This window comes from Chelonoidis abingdonii, chromosome 22, assembly GCF_003597395.2.
Source record: "Chelonoidis abingdonii isolate Lonesome George chromosome 22, CheloAbing_2.0, whole genome shotgun sequence".
In the NCBI taxonomy this organism is placed as follows: domain Eukaryota; kingdom Metazoa; phylum Chordata; order Testudines; family Testudinidae; genus Chelonoidis; species Chelonoidis abingdonii.
In genome coordinates this window covers 22,232,460-22,254,116 of record NC_133790.1, presented here as the reverse complement: position 1 = coordinate 22,254,116, position 21,657 = coordinate 22,232,460, and the positions used below count along the sequence as shown (strand labels likewise).

The window sequence follows — 21,657 nt, the reverse complement described above, 5'->3', positions numbered from 1 at the left end:
GGTACTTGGTATCACCCACACAGCTCATGAGAGCATGCTGTAATCTCAAAGATATTTCAGAGGGCTCCAGCCTTCCTCTAAGTTTTACACAGGAAGCGGTTTTCTCCAAACCTCTGGTAAAAGTTTGCAGAACAGGGTGGCTGGCTAATTCCAACTCTTGTCAGTAAAAGGGTTCTCTCGTTTCTTTCATCAGAGAAAGAGGCACTATTTATTCTCTACTCTATGTGTATCCCTCAATGTTAGGACCTGCGGAACGTAGCAATAAATACGAACAGACTCCTCTGGAGAGCTAGTCTTTTAGCCTGTTTGTTCTTTTAAGCAAATTTATTTCACCTGCTAATGGACCAGTTCAGTATTCTGAGTTTTGACTGTGCTATGGATGATGCTTATACAAATAAAATCCAACCATTTGAGAAAGAGAGAGAGGGAGAGATTGCCAGCTTAATCTTACTTCAGGCTGAAACATTTTAAACCAACTATTGTTACAGGTAACATTTTAGACCATGACAATAGAAGGATTAGAGAGAAATATTGCTCCGTTTTTTCTCGTGTTTACACTTTGCACATTTGACAGGCCTTGGACAGAGTCAGTTTCATGGTACCCCTGTAGAAACAGTTTCACCTATTTGTGTGGTTTTCCCACAGTTACAGAAGAGATTAAAAAAAATAGGAAAATGTGATTGCAAAACCGCAAAAATTGGCAAGACAACTTGGGGACAGGTTCAGCGCCTGAAAATACATACATACTTCACTTTTGCAAGTGATGGGGTTTCAAGTTGATAGTCTTTGTTGAATGCAATAGCTGTCGAAATGGCATCCTCTCAAGAGCGGGCACAGTTTGCAGTAACAATGTCTAGATCATGTTTGCACACTGTAATCAGATGCATGCAGGTCCATGTACTGAAACTAAATTTCATAGTTTGACTCCGGGATGTCTGCATTAGTACATCCTTTGGGCAGTCAGGATTCCAGGCATCCGAGAAGGAATTGAACAGCCAACCAGTCTCACAGAAAAATTGCAGCAAAGGAGAGACTACATGGATGTGTCCATGGACAGGGATGGAGAAGAGGCTTGGTCCTGATATTTGTGGGTATTACTGTCTGAATGAATCAGCTGTTTCCATTGATTCCCTAGGTTGGGAACTTGTTTGTTAGGGGATCATACACAAATTCTGTGCTCCTGGAAATTCATCATCTGTCTCTGAAAGGATACTTACATAATCCCTAAAGCTTCACAACAAAGAAAACAAAACAGACAGTTGTGGTAGAGGAAGGTATGAACTGCAGTTCTGCTTTAATATCAGCCATCAGCACCATGCTGTCTGTCTCTACCCCTGCTGCCAGCCTCCCTCCATTATAACAGAACATTTGCTCACAGGGTTGTTACAAAGTAGAGACCTGCTCACACTTACCCTGCTCATAGGCCTCCATCCCACTCTGGTCAAGGGTTTAAGAGCACCGAAAGGCAGAAGATAATAGAGAATAGTCAGAGGCCAAGAACGGAGTTTCAGAGCAGGCCTAGACATACAGCTCAGCTGGCCCAACCTCCGCCTCAGGGCCAGCTGGGGGAATTGCAACCTGTAGGATCACACACACACAAGAGGGTCAGCCAACTCAGCCTCAGAAACACCAGCTCCGGAGAGAGTCTAAATGCTTGTCAGTGATTCTTCAACTCCCTGCTCCCTGACTTTGGTTCAAACCTGCTCCTTTTCCAAAATACAGGACCAGGTCACTTCAAAAATGAATATGAGCTGCCTGGGGTTCATTGGCACAGGACAACTTCCATTACTCATGCCTACTGGCAAATTAATTAAAGGCAAAACATTTTGCATTAAACAAAGTCTGAGATACAGGTGAAAACAAGGCTGCAACTGATCCAGCCAGCTAACGCTAGAACATACATAATATGTTACAGAACACCAACAGGGGGAAAACCCAGGAACTTATTCTTCTGGTGTTTGAAAGAAGTAGCTACTTGAGAGGAAACATTTGCCCGTACCCTCTCCCGCTCTTGGAGAGTTAGAGTGATCAGCACAGTAAAGAACTTTGAAAACTAGCAATAAAATCCCTGTTTAGGGCAAAAGTGTTAGGCAAGTACTGAGGAAAGAACAAATGATATTCCAGTGAAGCAAACAGCCACAAACCCAGGGCAATGTTGTCTCTGGCTCCAGGATTTAACAAGGTCTGGCATTATGGGAATCCTGCGTTTCAGAAGTTCTATCTACAGTGCTGTTCCTACATGCAACAGTGGGATGAAACTGACCTAATCCTAGACTCGCATTGTGTTGGGGGAGAGACAGCGGCAGTACCATAAGCACAATGTGCTGCTGCTAAGGGAAAGGGAAGTGTATACACTTGCTTCTCTCTCCTGCCTGTCTTGAGCAGCAGCAAGAGAGAATCATGCCTATACCTCCTGGTCTCTTTAGGTGAGCCCCAGAAACAGGCAGCAGAGAAGCTGTCAACATTAGATAGTACCCTGCTGGCCGTACTCTGACTGTATTGTGTCTAAGTCCTATAAAGGATCACAAAAGCCACTGGGGACAAACTGAAGTACTCCTGCAGCAGGCCTGCTAGCAGTTGGTTCCATCTGGCCAGCTATTTAACACTTCAGAGACAAACAGAAGTGGGATTTGTGAGTTAGCTAGTTGGGCAGTGTGCATGGAGGTCAAAAGGCACCTTTCAGGTTTTACATTCCTTATTGGGCACCTCAAACTTAGACAGATGATACAAGAACTAACACACCTACTGTTAGTGCAGCAGGGTAGTTACTATTTATGGCCCATTCAAACTTTGGCCTCTTAGGCAACTGTGTTTAGGTGGGTTTTCTTGTGAAGTAGATGCCTGAATTGAGAACAAACTCATTTCACATAAAGAGCCATCAGATGGCTGACACACTATGACTTGTGGTCATTACCAGTCTGGGCCAGAACTGAACCAGTGACTCAGCATGGAAAAGCTCCACACGCCATTCCTGTTTCCATGAGACATCTCATTGCTCCAGTTTATGCTATGTCTGAGTCTTCCCTGGGGAAACTCTCTTATTCCTTTCTTCTCTTGGGGTCTCCCACGGGTACCTTATGCTTAGCCTCATTCTCAATACTTTCTGGGTCTCATAATTAGGTTAATGTCCACCCGACTCAGGACAAAACATCCAAGTCTGTTTGGCATTGTGCTAACTGCTGGGGAACAATTCTTCTCCCTGCATCTTTGGAGGGGACATAGTGTACTGAGCATGACTGTATGTGCATGCTGATGGAAGGGGAAGGCTCCTGCTACAAGTTATTTTGAAGATCGCTCCCATCCCTTGCAGGATGAAAAGATTTGAAGACTGAGCTGTAACACGCTCTACAGTTCTCTCCAAGACAGAAAGGAGCTGGGAGACTAGAAAGGGCCAACTTGCCTTTTTTGGGACTTGGGTCAAAAATTAAAACATCACCTGAGCAGCTGCTACTATCACCATGTGGGCTGAAGATGGTGCCTTTGGCTCACCGATTTACTCTAGGCTAACGTTACTTCCACCAAAGCCAGAGAATGGCTGTGTGCTGGAGTGCAAGACCGACCTGAGTAGCTGAAGTACTGTCTCAGCAGCGCTACAACAGGCCTCAACAGCGTGAGGCAAGACCAGTGCAACAGCACAGGAATAAGAGACAACTCACCTGCAGCTCCTCCTCCCTCTCATCCGCCAGGGCCCAAGAGCCTGACAGAGAGATGGCCTCTCCAAGAGTTTAGGAGGACAAGTTACTGCTCTTCCCTCCCATCTCCTCCTCCCTCCCTTCACTGCAGACGATCATGAACCAATCCCTGCAGAGCTGCATCCTGGCAGCTTGCTCTAAAACCCCCTTCCTTCCCACTGTCTTGGCCTGGTTTTAGAGGATTCCCTCTCTAGATTTTTTGCTCTCCCATTGATTAGAAGGGGACCAGAAGAGAAAGGAAACCTCATTTCTCATGTTGTACAGCAGCAACCCCTCCCTTGCCAATTCAGCGCATAAGGAGATTTAGTAATTAGGCCAAACAAAGGTTTTGCAGCTGGTGGTCACTCCTTCTGCCCATCTACACTCCCTTTCTCATCTCTCCCTTCAGTCGCCATCCTGCAAAGCAGAAAACACCAGACAGTACCTGAAACGGGCTCTCCTATTTGGTGTGCCCCCAGCAGAGCCAGCTGGGCCTGGACTCTCCAGTTGCGGGTGCTGCTCCCCGGCACACCTGCCGCTGTTCCCTGAACGTAGCCTTCGGACATGAATTTTAACTTTGCGAAGGTTGTAGCAAGAGGGAGGAGGGTTAGATAAAGCTTTACAGCATCTCACCATTTCCCTGTGTGCAGATCTGGTCCCTGCAGAGTGTTTGACTGACACATCATCAGGATGGCGGTCGGTCGTAAGTCTCAGTCTCTCTCTTTTTTTCCTCTACCTCCCCTTCCCTTGCTCACTTCAGCACAGGAGGGAGGACACGACGTCACAGCTCCTAATTCCCCCGCTGGTTTGTCTCCGGCTTCCCTCTCTGTCTCTTTCCCACTTGCAACTCGGCTACGAGGTTCCCAGCTATTGCAAACAAACAAGCATTGTGTCAGACTTCAGCAACCCTCTACAAAAGCAGCTTTGTGCGAGATAAAAGCAACCTCTGCCTACAAGCAGCCCCTGCTTCTCTCTAGCCAAGGTTGCCATCGAAGCTCAACTCCCAAACAAACACCCTGCAGTCGCAGGCTGCTAGGAACTAATGCACTATTATCAGAACTGCAGCTTGCTAGCCATGCACAGTTATCCCAAGAGCCAGCCTGAATGCGAGGCTGGGAGGAGGAGGAGGAATGGCGGAGAAGAGGAGGAGGGAGATAACTCATTGCTTCAATTCTGCACTGCAGTAACTGCAGCTAGATCAGTTCTAGGCTACTGAGCAAGCAGATGTGTATGCAAACACTCACTCTGCCAGAAAACCCTTTCCTTCTCACACCATCCAGCCTGGGAACAGAGATGAGGAAAAGGAGAGAACAGCTTTTCTATCTCATATAGTCCAGTTAGAGACCAACATCCATCTCAGAAACACCCTTTCCATCCCACACTTTCCAGCAAGGGAGCAGGCCGAGACAGAAAAAGGGAAAGAATGTTCCTTTACAGATATACATCCCTGCAATGAAACAAAAGTTTCACCGCCAGCTTGAGAAACAGGCTCTGCAGAAGTTCAATAGATGCTTTATACAGTGTGCAGTACTTAGACAATTTTTACATCCAGCAGAACGCAGAAACCAAACCGCCAGTACCATGAGGGCAAGAGGGATTTCTGCAGTCTTGAAGGCTGCATGCCCATTTCGTCTGGCACAGCTTTTGGAATATTCATAGGGTCAGAAGTTCTCTTCCACGCTGCAAATTATATCTGAAAGCTGTTGACTAAAAACTGGCATTCCTGTATCTCTTGGCTGCACCTGGACTTCTAACGAGGGAAACTGGCAGCAACAAGAATCCAGAGCCAGAGATCAGAACTGAGCTTATACCTGACTTCTGTGTCAAGTCCAATACCAGAAATATTTTATGGTTCAATATTTAAGCAAAATGGTTAAACACTAATGTTTTAAGTCAAAACTAAGGTAGACGACAGTTTAGTATCTCCAAAGCATGCCCACCCTGCTAGTGCCACAAGTGACGTGGAGTGAGCCAATAAGGAATTTGCTCCATTAACCCAAGGTTGGATAGGACGTTATATATTGTGCTGAGGAGAAAAGAAAAAATGGGAGGGAGGGGCAATATTTGGAACCACGTTTAGTGCCAGCCTGAGAGAACCTTTCAGGAGGAAATTCATTTAATAGAAATGTATTGGAGACAAATTATTTATCACAGATCTGGTACAGACTGATTTTTTGCAACTGTATATTAAAGGGACACTAGTAAATTACAATCTTATTAGTTTTAAAAAGAGTTAAAAGTAATTCCAGGCACTACGCCTACCCCTTTTCCCCTCCTGCGATCCCCTGCCAGTTTTTGTGGTTTTATAATCATGCTGTCTTATGTTTTACAATGCTTCTCTCTCTTCTGTTGCTACGTGAAATGCCCAGATGAAAAGGGGAAATTGACTATATAGGGGAAAGTGTCAAAATTCACAAAGAAAAAGCTGGAAAGATAGCCGAAACATTTCCTTTCTGTCACAGACAGAAATATTAGGAGTTCCTAGCAATAACAGGTGCAAATTTTCAACAGAAGTGTGATTTAAATCAACAGTGTCGCTTTAAAAACACTTAACTAAACCAAAGTGGAAATCATTTTCACCACCAAGATCACAAGAAATGCTCAGCATGCATGCAAGTTCCAGAATCTGTGACAAGGGAAAAATACAGCACTGGCACAGAAAGGCCAGGAGACGAACAGTGCTGTCTAAAACTTTTTCTCCTCCTCCTCACATTCCAGACATGCAGGGACGCCCACACACAAGGAGCCTGCACAGGGTTTTCCTCTTTGCTGTGATTTTCATCTTGTTCTCCAAAGGACGCCACCCCCCACTTCACATTTGCCATGGATGAGGGAAAGGCCAGAGCAAACAAGTTTCGTCTGCACTCATCATTTATTCTACTCTTCCTTCAAAAGCATGTGAGGTAAATACACATTTCAGCATAGTCTATTTCAGTGGAAACAGCCCAAACAGCTCTCTCCTTTCAAAGAACTTACCAGATCCTAAATCAAGGCAGCAGGGGATTATTTCCCCAAGATTTTATGAAAGAGTGGAGTGAATTGAACAGCCAACCTGCACCCTGGAAGTGAATGAACATTTAAAATATAATTCCATTGTTTCATGTTGATACTACTGTAAATTCAGATAAAGTTCATAGAAAGGGCACACATGGTGAAGGCTACCCCCTTTGTGGCAAAAACATGTCATGACAGACTCACCTTCCTAGGTGAAGTTCCCAGGGAGAGAGATGGATTTCAGTGCTATATAAGCCATACTTCTCCATGGCTACACAAAACTCACCTCCTCTAAGTAAGAAGCCTTACATTTCTTTTATGTTCCGTCCTACTGACCCCATTTATACTCACCAAGATGCAAATACCTGACTATAACCCATGGATGAGAGCCTGCCCCTCCTCTTGGCTGAGACCTACTTAAATATTGACATACAAACATACATGGCGAGTTGCCATGTCAGCAGCTACTGCACAGGAAGGATTAAGGATACAGTAGGGTTTGGCTGCTCAGAATTTAAAGATGCCTGCAATGGAACAAAGGGGAAATAACTGGATCCTGAACCATGCCAACCCTACCCTAAGCCCAAGTGTTCTGAGGAAGGGCGAAGGAAGGGACTGGCCCAACTGAGACTGGGCATCAATTACTGAATCCTCCTCTCTCTGCTGAGGGATGAATGTGATGGATTTACACCTGAACTTCTTCTCCAATCTCAGGACAGTGCTGCAAAGCCCCTCTTACTAGCTTCACTGATGGACTCAGAGTTCTCTAACTCTTCTCTGTGGGGAGTCTGGGGCTTAAGCCCCAAACCACTCCTACCTCCTTGAACTCATCCAGAATGCATATTAAGTGAATAAAGGAAGTAATGCAGGTGCACCATAAATCCCCTGAGGAGAATTATCTCATAAGAAACAGCTAATTTGTCAGCTATGCAACTCATCAGCCAGTGACCCCGTTTAACTACTGGTCGTCTTATTATTTCTCCAAGCCCTTCCCTCAAGGCTGCAAAAACACTAAGCCCGGGGATTACAGGAATCAGAGACTGGATTAAACACACAACTGTACATTAAACTGAAACGACATGAGCACACAGGGCTGGGTTTAAAATCATCCAGTCTGGATGCTAGAAGCCTCTCCTCCCCACTTCCTTCACTTGTTAACACTATTGCCATTTAAAATGGATGATCTAACTTAACACATACTGCTGGGGAAAGCTGTATGGTTAAGCACACCCATAAAGGTGGAACAAAAGAAAGTATCAAGCAGCAAAGATAGGGGTATTTTGAGACCCACATCACACTATTATACAGAAGAGATCCACTGATAGTGACTGTATTAGTTTATCATCAATAGTTTCATTCCTTTCCCCGGCCACAGTTAATATCTTCTGTTTAAACTTATATGTACAAAAAAGTATCATCTCTCTTCCTTCCTCACAACTTTATTATTTTGCAGAAATCCGGCAGGAGAAACAATAGCTTCCTCAACAGCCAATCAATCAGGAGATCCTGCTATTCTAAAAGCATACCAAGTAACTGCTTTTGGACATTAGGGAAACAAACTGTGGATTGGCTGTTTTAGCAGTCACGTGATTTTTAATGCTGTATATTTCACTCCCTGGATTCCTGCTGACACATATGTAAACCTTAACTCTCTTTGTGAGTCTCTAGGCACTGACTGTGAAATGTAGCAGATGCCCTGATACAGCAGGTCTTTTTTCTATCTCTAGTTTCAAGGATTCTCTTGCCCATTTTTTATCTCAAACACACTTCCTGTAATTCCCCCTTCTAAGAGAAAGGTTTGTGTAATTAGCTTCCTTTAAATGGATAGCTGAACTTCTCAACCAACAGAAATAAATCAGCTATTTAGAATGGCCATAAAACATTTGTTTATTCAGCTCTAAAGACTGCACAAAGTTTTTGGTAAACAATCCTTGATCTCTTCTCTGGTGAAAGGAAACATATCTTATCTACTTTCATAAAGCAACATGTACATTTATGGCACTCTAAGTATTTTGTAATATAGTCATCTCTATGGTTCTATACGCATATTTAATTTCATGTGCTATCTGATAAAATGCCTTTCACCCAAGATATTCATAAAGCCAATTCCCTTCTAGGATACAGACATCTAAAATGGAAGCATATGGAGGGAGGGGAATGGTTGCTTTAGACCTTCCTACTAAAACGGAAAGCTCTGTTAAGCGCTCTAGAATCCTGAGTTGGAAACTGAACAAAAAAGCTGTGAGGCCTCACATACAATTCAGAAACCTACATACAATCCTAACTGAACAAATACTTCTTTTAAAAATGGACTATTAACTCTGTAAGTGTTGGTTCCTCAGATCAGCAGAACTGACAGATTTCTAACACACCAATTCCTTTGTCATTTGGCCTGAAAACCCAAGAAAACAGTGACTAAGAATTGGTGGTCTGGAAGTCTGAAAGTGCTGACCTTGGCTGTACAGCACTCCTGGCAACTGCGGAGGCTGACTCTGAATGAAACTTGTTTCAGTTCTTTCACAGATTTCTTGTTTTTAATCTACCGAAATGTGACACTGACTTGGCTTTTTTGTTTGGGTTTTCTAAGACAAGTGAACAAAACAATGGAATGTAACCCACATAAGCGTTCCTGACAAATGCACAGAAGACTGGTGCACCAAGAGGGAGGAAAAAACCCTAATCCATGCCCTGCAGAAATCACATGCACTGATGTGTCCACACACCCATCCTATTAGCCCCAAACCATGGTCCTGTTTCCAAGATCAGCTGATTGTGACCGGTTCTAAATGACTTCTTCCATTTCCTGCCAGTGAAGCCGGATGTACCCACTACATTTAAGTAGGAGTCTGCTGTACTGTGGAGAGCTACATGCTGTGGAGTTTAGTATTACTCTCTTCAACAGAACAAGCTCATCAAGAATGTGAAACTTGAGATAGTTTTGTTTTCAGCTGGATGGCTTTCTGTGGAGAGTAGAATGATTTTGTGAGACCACCACTAAACTCAACAGGCCACCAGACCCCAATCATGATCACCCTGCACCCAGCAGTCACTACATCCTTGAATAATACTAAATCTCAGCCCTCTGGCCTGACACTGAATCCGACCAACCCAGCAGCCTGCTAGACAAAGGAAGCTGTGTCTACGCATGCTGAAAGGCACAGAAATAAGAGAGAGGGTTAAACTTAAAGTGATCTGTGTTCTTTGTTACCCACACACCTGCTCTGAATAGAAAGAAGTATTAACCCAGCTGCCTATCCAACTTTCTATACCCTTAAAACTACCCACTGATATTGCAAAAAATGTTCAGTTAGTTCATCAGGATTTCTGAGCTGCAATCCTCTTCTCATGTCAAACAAGTAACAAAACAATCATCTCTCAGATTCATACAGTTTTTAAACAGTTTATACACTAAATTCAGTAAATGTGGTGAACACCCTTCGGCAGAAAAAATACATTTTACTATAATATACCAACAAATTATTGCCCTTCCACACAGTAGGTATATGTATTTCACCTGCAGCTGTTGCTGTTGGCCAAAATAAGCCTCTAAAACACTCCAGGAGAATAACTTCTCAGATTCCCAGTGGCTGGCTGGCTCGCAGTCTGTCTACTAGATCTGATCTGACCTGCTCTTTGCTTTAAGAAAGCAGCATGATGCAGCTGGTCCTCCGGTCCAGCTCATGTTTCAGCCATTCAGACTCCAGGGTGGGAACTGTTAAGGACGTCTCAATATCATCAAAAGCATCTGCAGTCCTACAAAGCCCCGGCTCTCTTTTTCCCCTTTAAGAGGAGGAGACAAGGCAGAAAAAACTGAAAGGAAACTAAAAAGGAGGGGGATAAGACTGCATGACAACATAGTTTTCAGTTCCCCAGATGGCTTCCCAGAAGTGCATTTACAAAACGGCAGACTCATATCAGGGGCTTGGGAGATAGTATCTAGGCCTCCGTTAACAAATCACCAACTGAAAACATATTAAGACAGTTTAGGGTGAATACCAGGGAAAGTTTCTGACAGTAATGTTGGTTGATCATGGAACAGTCTCCCAAACAACCATTTATTTGGGAAATTTAAAAATTATCTGCAAAGCACCAGAAAATGTTCACTACAGAGAATTCTCCAGACCAGGGATAACAATTGATACCAGCTGGATAGCAGAGAGCATGTATGTAAAATGATCCAGTTTGAATTTTCTGTTGCTGTTTCTTGACATGTTACCAGAAACGCTGATGTACGTGTTTCCAGCCAAAGAGTACATACAGTTTTCTAAAACCCTTCAGAACATCTAGGTAGATTCCTCAATAGTCCCAGTTACACACATTTCAACAGAAGGTGTCTTGTGCAACAGAAGAGACACTGTAGCAAAAACTATCCATCTGAAAACACAGTTTGAACGTGACACTGAACTCTACATCATCTTAGGCCAGCTGAAAAATGTCGGGGAAATTGCAGGCAAAACTTCTGCCACCACACCCCATCATTCTCTCTCTCCCCCGTTGAAATTTGAACCTTTTTGAAATTTTCTGATCAATGCTACAAGAAATCAAATTTCTTTTGTATAATTAGACATATTTCCATACAGCACTCAGGCATCAGAAAAAACAGAGGAGAAAGTATGGTATGTAACAGGCCATCTGGTCTAGGGAAAGGATTTTACTCGGCACCAGCAGAAGAGCCAGAGTACGGAGTCACAAAGGTGGAGGATTTTCCATGGATTCTTTCTTGGGATATCCTGGTCTATGATTCAGGATCTCCCATCACAGAACATACTGTTACTACTGCACCACATGCTGCCTTTCTGAAATGGTCCTGAGTAACGCTGCCTCTCTTGTCCACAAGCACACTACAGAACTATCCCTGTGCTACCCATCCACCTCAGTAGGAAACACTGATTTGCAAAAGTGGTGACCACTAAACAGATCCCTAAACATGAATTTAGGGACCTAACTTTAGGCCTCTATCTTTTAAAGTCTTGGCCTGTGATATGAAGCTTCCCCTCTAGCAGAGCTGGTTTTCACCGTTATCTGCCACATAACGATATCAGATGTCACTATAAACTAGTGCCACTTCCTACGGTTCACTGGGTTCTCTCTAAAGCTGCATCTTTACTTGATTTTTGCCACTCATACTATGACAGCCACCATTACACAAAAAACAGTATTGCAAAACAAATTAGATAAGAACTGTGTAAGCAAATAATGGACAGCAGTAATGAATAGCTCTCTATTTAAACTCTACTCATCTTGTCACACTGTTTACCCAAACTCACTCTTTGGCCAAGGTTTCCCTGGGTAAATTATGCTATCTGTATATCAACAATGCCACAATATCAACAGAGAAGGAAGCGAGTGGAATTGCTCCCGGATACTACATATCCAGGATACTAGTCACACAGAGACCTTGGTCAGGAAATGTTCCCAGATAGATATGCACTTACTGCCTCAAATTCCTTCTTCCACCTATATGATAAATATCTACCTCTTTCATTGAGAGCTCTCATCTAATTAAATCAAAGCTAATCCCTTTTAGTAATCACAGCAAGAGACATACCAATAAAATCAATCAATTCAAGCTATAAGCCACAGGAAAGTTATAAAGAAAGGTCCACGCCAGAAACCAAGTGTTCCCTGTTCTCCTGTCATAAATATTTTCATGATCTTTAAAATTCACTGAAAAATAGCACATTTAAATAAAATTAACTGAAAAATAGCATCAACTTTACTGCAGTGATATCCTCAAACAAACCAGTACTGTGCTAGTGTATAAGAACCAGTTACTGAAAATGACTGTCTTAGTTTCAATGATGTGCAGCATCAGTGGTGAAAAAACAAATGAGATACGTAAAATTTTAGCTTTAAAGAAACTACATGTGACATACAGCTCTTCCATTCAGGACTGATTTAATGCTTTGATGAAGGAAAATCATGAGAAGACAACAAACCCTTGAAAACAGTATTTAAGCCTTCGTTTAGTGACAAATATTAATCATACATCCTGTATGAAAGTTTTCAAAATATACTTGAGGCAGAGAGAAGAAATTGCTTCTATCCAGTTTCATTCTTTGATACTCCAACTCTACTTTTTTGTTGATCAAGATGAATCAATATTGACATATTATATATAGTTACATACTAAAAGAATTCAAGTAGGAATAATTATTTTCAAATTTATTTCTGATTGTGCATGAATATATACACTTTGCTAAACAGAATTAAAAACCAAGCTCTTTCACAAGGGACCATATCTACCTGTGTGTTTTCACCAAACCTAGCACAAATAAGTGTTTTGCCAGTTATCACCCAAAATACTTCACTTCAGGAGAATATTTAAGTCTTTAGGTACAAGAATTAAAACAACTAGATGTAGAATTCAAAATGTGACATCCTAGCAAACGCTGTGATTTTAGGAAGGTATTTATTTTTTACCGTGATCAATGGATTCATCTTATACAAAGCAAAAAAACGAATAATGTTAAGTCATCAGGTGAATCTTCCTCAGTGGAAACGCATATATTGAAGGAGGATAAAAATAATTGTATTTAAAGTAACTATTGTAATACTTGAAATTAGACAATTGTTTGAATCTATTTTTACTATTTATATAATGACTCTCACAATATTGTGACTAGAATTGTGTGTCAACACATATTGGTGTCAGTGTTTAGTATTAAGCTACATATTTATTCTCCTGTATGTTTATATCTATAGTCAGGACCACAAAGCATTTAAACATATGCTGTTGTATTTGTGATAAAAATAATTGGGTCCTGCTTTTGTGCCAGTTATATATAAATATATATTTTAATTGAAAAAAGTATAGGTCCAGCATTTTAAATAGGAGGTTTATTCTTCATGGTGCCCCTTTTATGAGCTGCTTTTGTTAGCCCGTGGACCACACTACAAACAGGAAGTATTTTTAGATACTTGGGAGAGGCAGACATTATGGTGATGGGGGCCATATATGTACAGAGAGATTAGATTTTACCCCTACACTCACTGGCCCTGGACAGCTGACCCTGTGTCAAAATACTGTATGGGTCACCTCGGAGACTACAGACGTCACAATAAGATGACCTAGACTAGGGAGAGACTCCCTAAATATAGTACGTCTCTAGCTGCCTTTCCTGCAGAAGTGAATCTCTTTCTATATGAAATTGTCAGTTCAAAGAACACAATACAGAATAGTCTGACTTATGTCTCTTCAAACACACACACACACAACCCAGGACCTGTGGAATTAGGAAACTGCATCAGAAGACCAATACTGTTCAGAAGTTAGGGGTACACACAGCAGCTTCTTTCCCCAGTCCAGTACTGCAGAATTTCAGATGCCTCTCATATCCATAAAATGAACAGGAGTACTTGTGGCACCTTAGAGGCTAACAAATTTATTTGAGCATAAGCTTTCATGGGCTATAGCTTATGCTCAAATAATTTTGTTAGTCTCTAAGGTGCCACAAGTACTCCTGTTCTTTTTGTGGATACAGACTAACATACCTGCTACTCTGAAACCTCTCATATTCATGTTTTCTCTCTCTGTAAGCTGTCTGCAGGCTCATCCCCTGGTCTTATAAACAAGGAGATAACCTTCTTCTCTCCCTTGCCAAGTTTGCTTCCACGGATGCCAAAAATGCACAGAAGGGAAATAATGCAAAACCATAAGTTAGCAAACATAGATGCTCCAGTTTCCAGTGAAAGGCTATTATTTTGTTCAAACCCTCCATTGTTTGTAACACCCTCTTTCAAGTCTGAAAATTGTTTCTCTCTTTTCCAAGTATTTCCCATTTGCCAGCCTTCCCCTCCCCATTCCATGAAAACATACAATGGAGCGTAAGCCAACAAAGAAGGTACCTGAAAGGCAGTGGGAAAACCTGTCAGTGTGCTGTGTGGGTACCTGCTCACCTGGAATCCTGCTTACACGTTTGAAATTCTTTATGCAGTTCCCCCCTACACAAATAAATCCTTCAGCACTAGTCTTGTCTAAAGCTAAATCTATGCTTGCAGCTCAGAACTTAACAGCAATCCCAAAAAAACAAAGCCAGGGTATTAACACAATGGAATAAAAACAGTCGGGTAAGGAAATATTCCAATTTCACACTTCCAATGAACCATGAAAAAAATTTTTTTTTAACTATGAAAAATACTTTAGGGTCCTTTTAAATACGATTACTCCCCAGAAACTTACAAGTCCCATTTATGGTACGTAAAGCCACAAAATATTTTACTAACCTATTCTAAATAAGCTCAAGCAGGCTGGGAAAGGGAAGCATGGAGGACAGATCACAGATAGATTCCTCACAAACTGTTACAGTCCAAAGTGTTCGCATCTGGACTCTTCGGACCAAATCCAATTTGGGTCCCAAGTAAACGTCAGTTTAGGGATTTCAGTCTAGTCCCTAATATACATATGTCCAAAACACAACTGACCAAGCACTCAGAAATGGAAGAGGAACAGAAGGATGCTACAGGTCAGATTGAGGCAGAGGAGCATGTCCTGCACTGGCATCAGACCCTCATTTTCAGAAATGCCAAATTTATTCAAAAACAGAAAACGGGGTGGGGTGAATCAAGTAGTTTGTAACTAGCTGCCTGTATGTTTTGCAACAAAAGAAACCTAACATATATATTATAAACTGTTTGGTCAATGTGGAACTGTATAATGTATTTAATGTTCTGTAATCATCTGTTCTTTAACGGGGTTGTGTAATTTTTTTTTTTTAAAATGGGTCATTTAGGGTACTACAGAACACCTCCATACACCTGATATTCATACTTCAGCTTCACAACAACTTAAAGACAAAGTGACAACATTAAAGATCTACAATCACTAGAGTAGAGAAGGAACCACCTTTGAAGGGACAAGCTCTCTTTAATGGTGTGGATGAGCTAGAATCATTAGAGATTAAGATGATATTCTTCTGCAGGAAATAGTTCTCAGCAGATATTCACAAGGGATCTAGATAAGAATTGCCTTCATACTAATTCTGAATAGTAATCACATTTGCATGGTACACTCCTTATCCAAGAATCTCAAAGCTTTTCATACATATTAATTTAGCCTCAACTTTCTTTTAAGACAAACAAGAATTACCCACGCTTTCACAGGGGAAGAAATGAACGCATAGAGAGAATATGTGACTTGCCAAAGATCATGCTACAACTCAGTGGCAGAAGTGAAAACACAACAAGTAATTCCTGATTCCCACTCCTTTGTTTAGGAGTTAGACAGAGCAATCTCCTTCACATGCTGTAGACACATTTGTTATCCAGTAGGATAATAAACTCATCACAAAATGTTTTTCAGTGCTCTTATATGTAACTGCAGAAGGCCACTACGTAACATATATACCAGGGGTTAGCAACCTTTCAGAAGTGGTGTGCCAAGTTTTCATTTATTCACTCTAATTTAAGGTTTCGCGTGCCAGTAATACATTTTAACGTTTTTAGAAGGTCTCTTTCTATAAGTCTATAATATATAACTAAACTATTGTTGTATATAAAGTAAATAAAGTTTTTAAAATGTTTAAGAATCTTCATTTAAAATTAAATTAAAATGCAATCTCACTATACTTGGTGGCCAAGACCGCAGCAGTGTGTGCACTAAAACATCAGCTTGTGTGCCAGCTTCAGCCACAATGCAATAGGTTGCCTACCCTGATTATACACTGACTGTATTTCCTGCTTTAATAATAAAATTAGCTAGCGGATGGCTTATGTTGTGTTTTGCTAGATTCCATCAATACTCAATAGTAGCGAAATTTCTCAAAGTCCATAATCTTCAATATTTGTTACCCAACTCACTAGCCATTGTAAGGTACCAAGGTGATGAGAACATTTCTTCTACTGAGCACTAAGAACTGAAATTCCTAGAATCGCTGCAAACCCCACGCCTTACTTTTATACCAGCCAATCTCTTTAAATTCCTTATCCTAAATACAAGTTAAAAGAAACGAACTTAGCCTGCTCCCCTTACCCGTTAAATCGATTCTTAACAGTGTCAAATCATTTATGCTGTACCCGTCCACACTTATGTGCTCTTTAATCGCTTTAAGGGCTCTTGTAAATCGATTTCTTGTCCTCCTACACAACAAGAGATAACGGCTAAAAGCATAATTTTACTCCATACTTTAGCCCTGTGGACGAAATCGAATTATGCCTCCGGGAGATATCCCAACAGGCACCTGATCGCTCTGGACACAAGCGACTCGGACGCAAGTGGCGGAGTAACAGGAAAGCCCCACGAACTTTTAATTAATTTCCGGTTGCCCAGCATGGACTTGATCACACGCAGGTGGCCATGCAGTCCAAATCCAAAAAATGAGTCCGAGGACCATAGAGGGATATATGGCATCTGATCGCTGTATGGGCAGACAAAATCTGTTCTATCAGAGCTCCGTACAGAAGACGATGCCAAATCGTTTGAAAAAAAAAAAATCTCCAGGCTACACATTGCTCTGACAGCGTAACAAAGAGCCAGAGACCTCCAAAGGAACGTCATGAGCGGAGGGAGGGGGGTGACTCACTATCCCACAGTCCACAGCAGCTCTCCGAAAAGTATTTGCATCGGCTGAGCTCCAAATGACTGTAGCAGTCAAACACATGTCCGGGCGTTGTTCAGAGAATAGCTCGTCAATTTATTCTCCCCCCCCCCGCACATGAAATAAAAGGGAATAAAGTTTCTTGACTTCTTTCAATCACCCTATGCCTACTGAATTGTGCTGTTAATGCGATGCTGCACAGTTGAAGGCAGATCGGCTCTTCTCTCGCCCGTGGCAGACGGTTGGCAATTATGCTGATATCCATTTCACATCAGCCCGGTGAGTGCTCCTGGCTCTGCCTCAGTCGAGGCTCCAGGGGTGCCTGAGTAAAGAATTAGGAATATCCCAGTAGATGTACAAACGCTGGTACCGTCTTCATCATGCAACTGGAGCTGAGCTTGTCATCAGCCCCCTCCCTTTCTGTTAAGAAAAGATTCGTATTGCCTGTGAATCGGTTGACTGCCGACTATCAAGCAGCAGCGATGCGCTCCTCTCCCCTGCACCGATTAATGTTCTGCCTGGACTGTCATAGCACGGGAGGCTGCCTCCCCCCTTCAGTTTATGTTACTAAACTTAAGTGTTTCTTATTCCTGCATTCTTTATAACTCATGACACAGAATGGGAATGACACGTTGCACGTGCCCAGGAAGGTTCGGGGAGGAGGGAAAGCAACGGTGGGTGTTCAGGGGCACCCCCTGTGAATTACTGACACAGAGCAGCTGTGCTCTCTGATACACTGGTTCCCTAGACACTTGCCCCATATTCTAGAGACTGACTCTATTTTTTAAAACGATAAGGAGGATTGACCTCCAGGAGTCATTCCACAGTTTTGCTTTCGCCCCCGGCCATCTCAGCTAAGACACTCATGATAGCGTAGACATACACGAGGGGGAGAGTAACCTCATCTCATTGCCGTTTACTCCCGCAGTGAGACGTACAGAACAACTGGGACCATCTCTCTAATATGCAAAAGCAATGAGATGCTGCTGTTAGCGCTGAGTATGCCTTCTGTCCGCGGCACCATACACTATGTGACTATAAAATTAAAAGCCTAAACGTGGCTCCATGGTTGCCGTGCTATGGCGTCTGCCAGGGCAATCCAGGAAATGGGCCGAAGATTGTCTGCTGTTGCTTTTCCGGAGGAAAGAATGACTGACAGACATATACCCAAAACACACCTGCGACAATGATATCAACCCAAATTCCAGGCCAGGAGACTGAGGAACTATGGGATAGCTATGGAATAGCTACCCACAATGCAACGCTCCAGAAATCGACGCTAGCCTCGGACCATGGACGCACACCACCGAATTACTGTGCCTAGTGTGGCCGCGTGAAATCGAATTTATATCATCTGTTTTATAAAACCGGTTTAATGTAATTGGGAATTATCCTGTAGTGTAGATGTAGCCTAAAACTGTCCAACCTGCATCTGTTACAATTGTTAGAAGAAATATGTTGGCTGTTCTAAGAAGAGAGAGACACCTACAGTTCTTAATATGTCATTACATTGGCTTTAGCAAGCAGGACTGAGAGGTGAGGAAAAACGCTTTATGTCTTCTGTTGGTTCTGGTAACAGAACACAATCCAATTTTTCCCCTTGTTGAAAGGAAGCAGAAAAGTATGTAGCAAAATGTGGCATGTGGTACAAACCCACCACCAATATCTTACCTCCCATTCACTTGCAAGCTTGATTGGTATCTCAATGCCCATTTTCTCCAGCTGTTCCTCCTTATATTTTTCATATTGTCTGTATCCTGCATATCCTCCACCTGTGGCCACCAGGAAGTGAAAGGGGCGCAGTCGGAATGTTCGCACTATCGGTGCAGCGTGAAGCTTTCTCCTGTCTAACAAGAAGAGGCAGATCTTTAGGAAACAGGACAGCTACAGAGTAAAGACGAAGTTATAAGGGAGGAAGGTCAGATCAGATACTGAGAATGTTATAGATGCATACAGTCATGTCCCACTGACACACAAGATGCATACAAGGTCCTTTTACTGAGGATGCACATACATAAAGATGGGTCACTGCTGACAGCAGCCACATCCTGAAAGCATGACTTGTGATTTAAAAGTATCACTGATCCCCAACCTCCGTATCAGTAGACACTCTGGAAATCATGAAAATCTTGTTTTCTCAGATTGTTTGTCTGGGGCCTGATGAAAACAGCACCCATTATTGATGCATGAGGAAAGGAGCTGACAATATTTCCAGTACAAACCCAGTACAAACTTTAAACAGACAAATCACGAGAAGTTAGCTGAAGGCTGATGCTGGCATGATACTGACCAAAACCAAAAGATCATATCCAGAATTCCTCCCTGGATTTTAAAATATCCACTGGAGTGGTAAATGTCACCTGACCCCATTTCCAGCAAACATCTTAGATGAGAAGTACACTTGAATTCTGGCAGAAATGTAAAGATGAAGGCTCTTTCTACACCAGAAGCTTAACTGTTCTAACTACAAAAATATTTAAATATGGTTACTGCTTACACAATTTCCCTCTTCAAAGCAGACAGGGATGGTATCAAACTGTATTATACCCCTCCCACTAGGAAGTGGAGATCTAGAATACCATTTGGTTAGCACAGTTCTCAGCGATACAATCCTGTCAACACTGCTCAGGGAAGCTGCACTGGCACCTTGTAAGTAGCATCAAACACATTTAAGTAAGGCTGTAATTTCATAGACTTTAGAATAAAAGGGACCCTAGTCTGATCTCCAAGGGCAGCCTCCCCATTGATGAATCGAACCCCAATCTCCCTTGTGACAGACAGGGATACTCGCCACTAATAAGGAACATAGTTGCTCAATGTGCTGCTCCCAGTGTGTGCAGGATGGAAGCGTTTAACAAACTGCAATGGCTATGGAGAATTTTTGTTTTTTCTGTTTTTTAAATGTGCTCTTATGTTACTCCACATTTAAATGCTCTCTCCCATCTTTCTGCCTCTATTTCTCCCTCCATTTGATATATCCATTACTGTAATTACTCCCAAGGGCAGTCTGTGCCAAAAATTTAAAAATTCTGCACCCAATATTTTAGAAGTCTGCAAATTTTATTTGTCAAATAAATGTGGAGACTCCAGCATGGCACTGAGGAGCACAGGCCACTAGCTGCACAAAGGTGGGAGATCACTGTGCAGCACCTCCCTCTCCTTCCCCCCGGACACGGACTCAGCAGTGAGGCTGCACCCAACCCTGATATAGCACAAGGACTGGGCCTGCCCCAGAAACACCCCAGGGGCCTGCCCCTCCGTGCCAGGTGCACCAGGTGTGGGCAGGCAGGCTCAGCAATGTAAGATCAAAGTGTGGTGGGGCTTAGTGTGGGGGAATCCAAGTGTGGGTTAACAGGGCTCTGTGTGGGGCAATCTAGGTGCACGTGGCTCAGTGGGGGACCTGGGTGCGGGGGGATTGGATTCACAGGGACTTCTTGGGGGATTCTGGGTGCAATGGTAATGGAACTGTGCAGTGGGGTCCAGGTGAAGGTGGTTGGGGCTCAGCGGGGGGGAGGGGTCTGGGTGTATCTGGGGATAGAGCTCGGCAGAGGGGTCTGGGTAAGGAGGGCTCAGTGGGGGGATTCCAGATGCTGGGCGAGTGGGGCTCAGTGGGGTGGGGATCTACGTGGTTGGTCGGGGTAGTCCAGGTGCAAGGGAGCGGGGCTTGTCATGGAGGGTTCTGGGTGTGTGGGGGGGTGAGGCTTGCAGGATAGGCTGTGTATGACGGGGTCTGGATGCATAGGGGTTGGGTGGATGGGGGAGCAGCTCCCTGTACAGTGATCCCCCCACCTTTGCAGCTGAGGGGAGACAGGTGCAAGAAGGGTGGTGGTGGTGAGTTTGCAGAGCTACAACTGGGGGACAAATATGGGGGTAGGTTGGACATGGCCCCAAATGCCGTGCAGAGGTAGAGGAAGTCCTGTCCTTTCCAGCCCAGCCAGGACTAACAACTGAGCCTGGCAGAGGGTAGGAGCCACCAGCTGGGTCTTCCTCAGTCCCGCCCCTTTCCCACTGCGATTTACCTCTTTGCCGGCTGCCCTGGGCACCTGAAACATACTGCTGGGGAGGGTCATATGACTACTCTTGTGGCTTCCCTTTGCTTCCCCATCAGAAAGTCATTTTTTCTGCGGAAAAGCAAAGAAATCTGCGGGGAACATGAATTCTGTGCATGCGCAGTGGCACAGAATTCACCCAGGAGTAATTACTCCTCCTGCTGTCCCCCTGCAACACAGTTCGCCTATGCTTCATTTGCTTTTCTGATTCCCTATCTCCATCTTTGGCTTTGTATTCATTTCCTCTACTCTACCTTTCCTGCAATTTGTCTGCTCTTCACATCATCTATTTTTCATAGATTCCATTTATATAGCCCCCTGGGTTTCTTTTATAGTTTACAACTATTTTTTTTCTACATTTGCCTTCCCTTCTTCAAATAGTCTGTACCTTTATTCTCCCTTGTCAGC

General features: G+C 43.1%; 1 protein-coding gene across 6 annotated transcripts in view; it reads right to left on the bottom strand.

Moving 5' to 3' along the window:
* The window catches only part of PISD (phosphatidylserine decarboxylase), a 42,567-nt gene that overhangs the window by 7,945 nt on the left and 12,965 nt on the right, over nt 1–21,657 (bottom strand). Inside the window, exons 1-3 of one of the 6 annotated variants that reach the window (XM_032773734.2) lie at nt 10,180–10,765; nt 4,117–4,538; nt 1,413–1,578 (exon numbers count right to left, since the gene is read on the bottom strand). In XM_032773734.2, coding sequence (XP_032629625.1) covers nt 1,413–1,578; nt 4,117–4,307 — 357 coding nt within the window. In that variant the 5' untranslated portion in view covers nt 4,308–4,538; nt 10,180–10,765. Of the gene's footprint in view, nt 1–1,412; nt 1,579–4,116; nt 7,584–10,179; nt 10,766–18,871; nt 19,048–21,657 lie in introns of those variants that run through there. The other 5 variants (XM_075059990.1, XM_075059989.1, XM_032773738.2 and 2 more) reach the window with 5 other exon arrangements.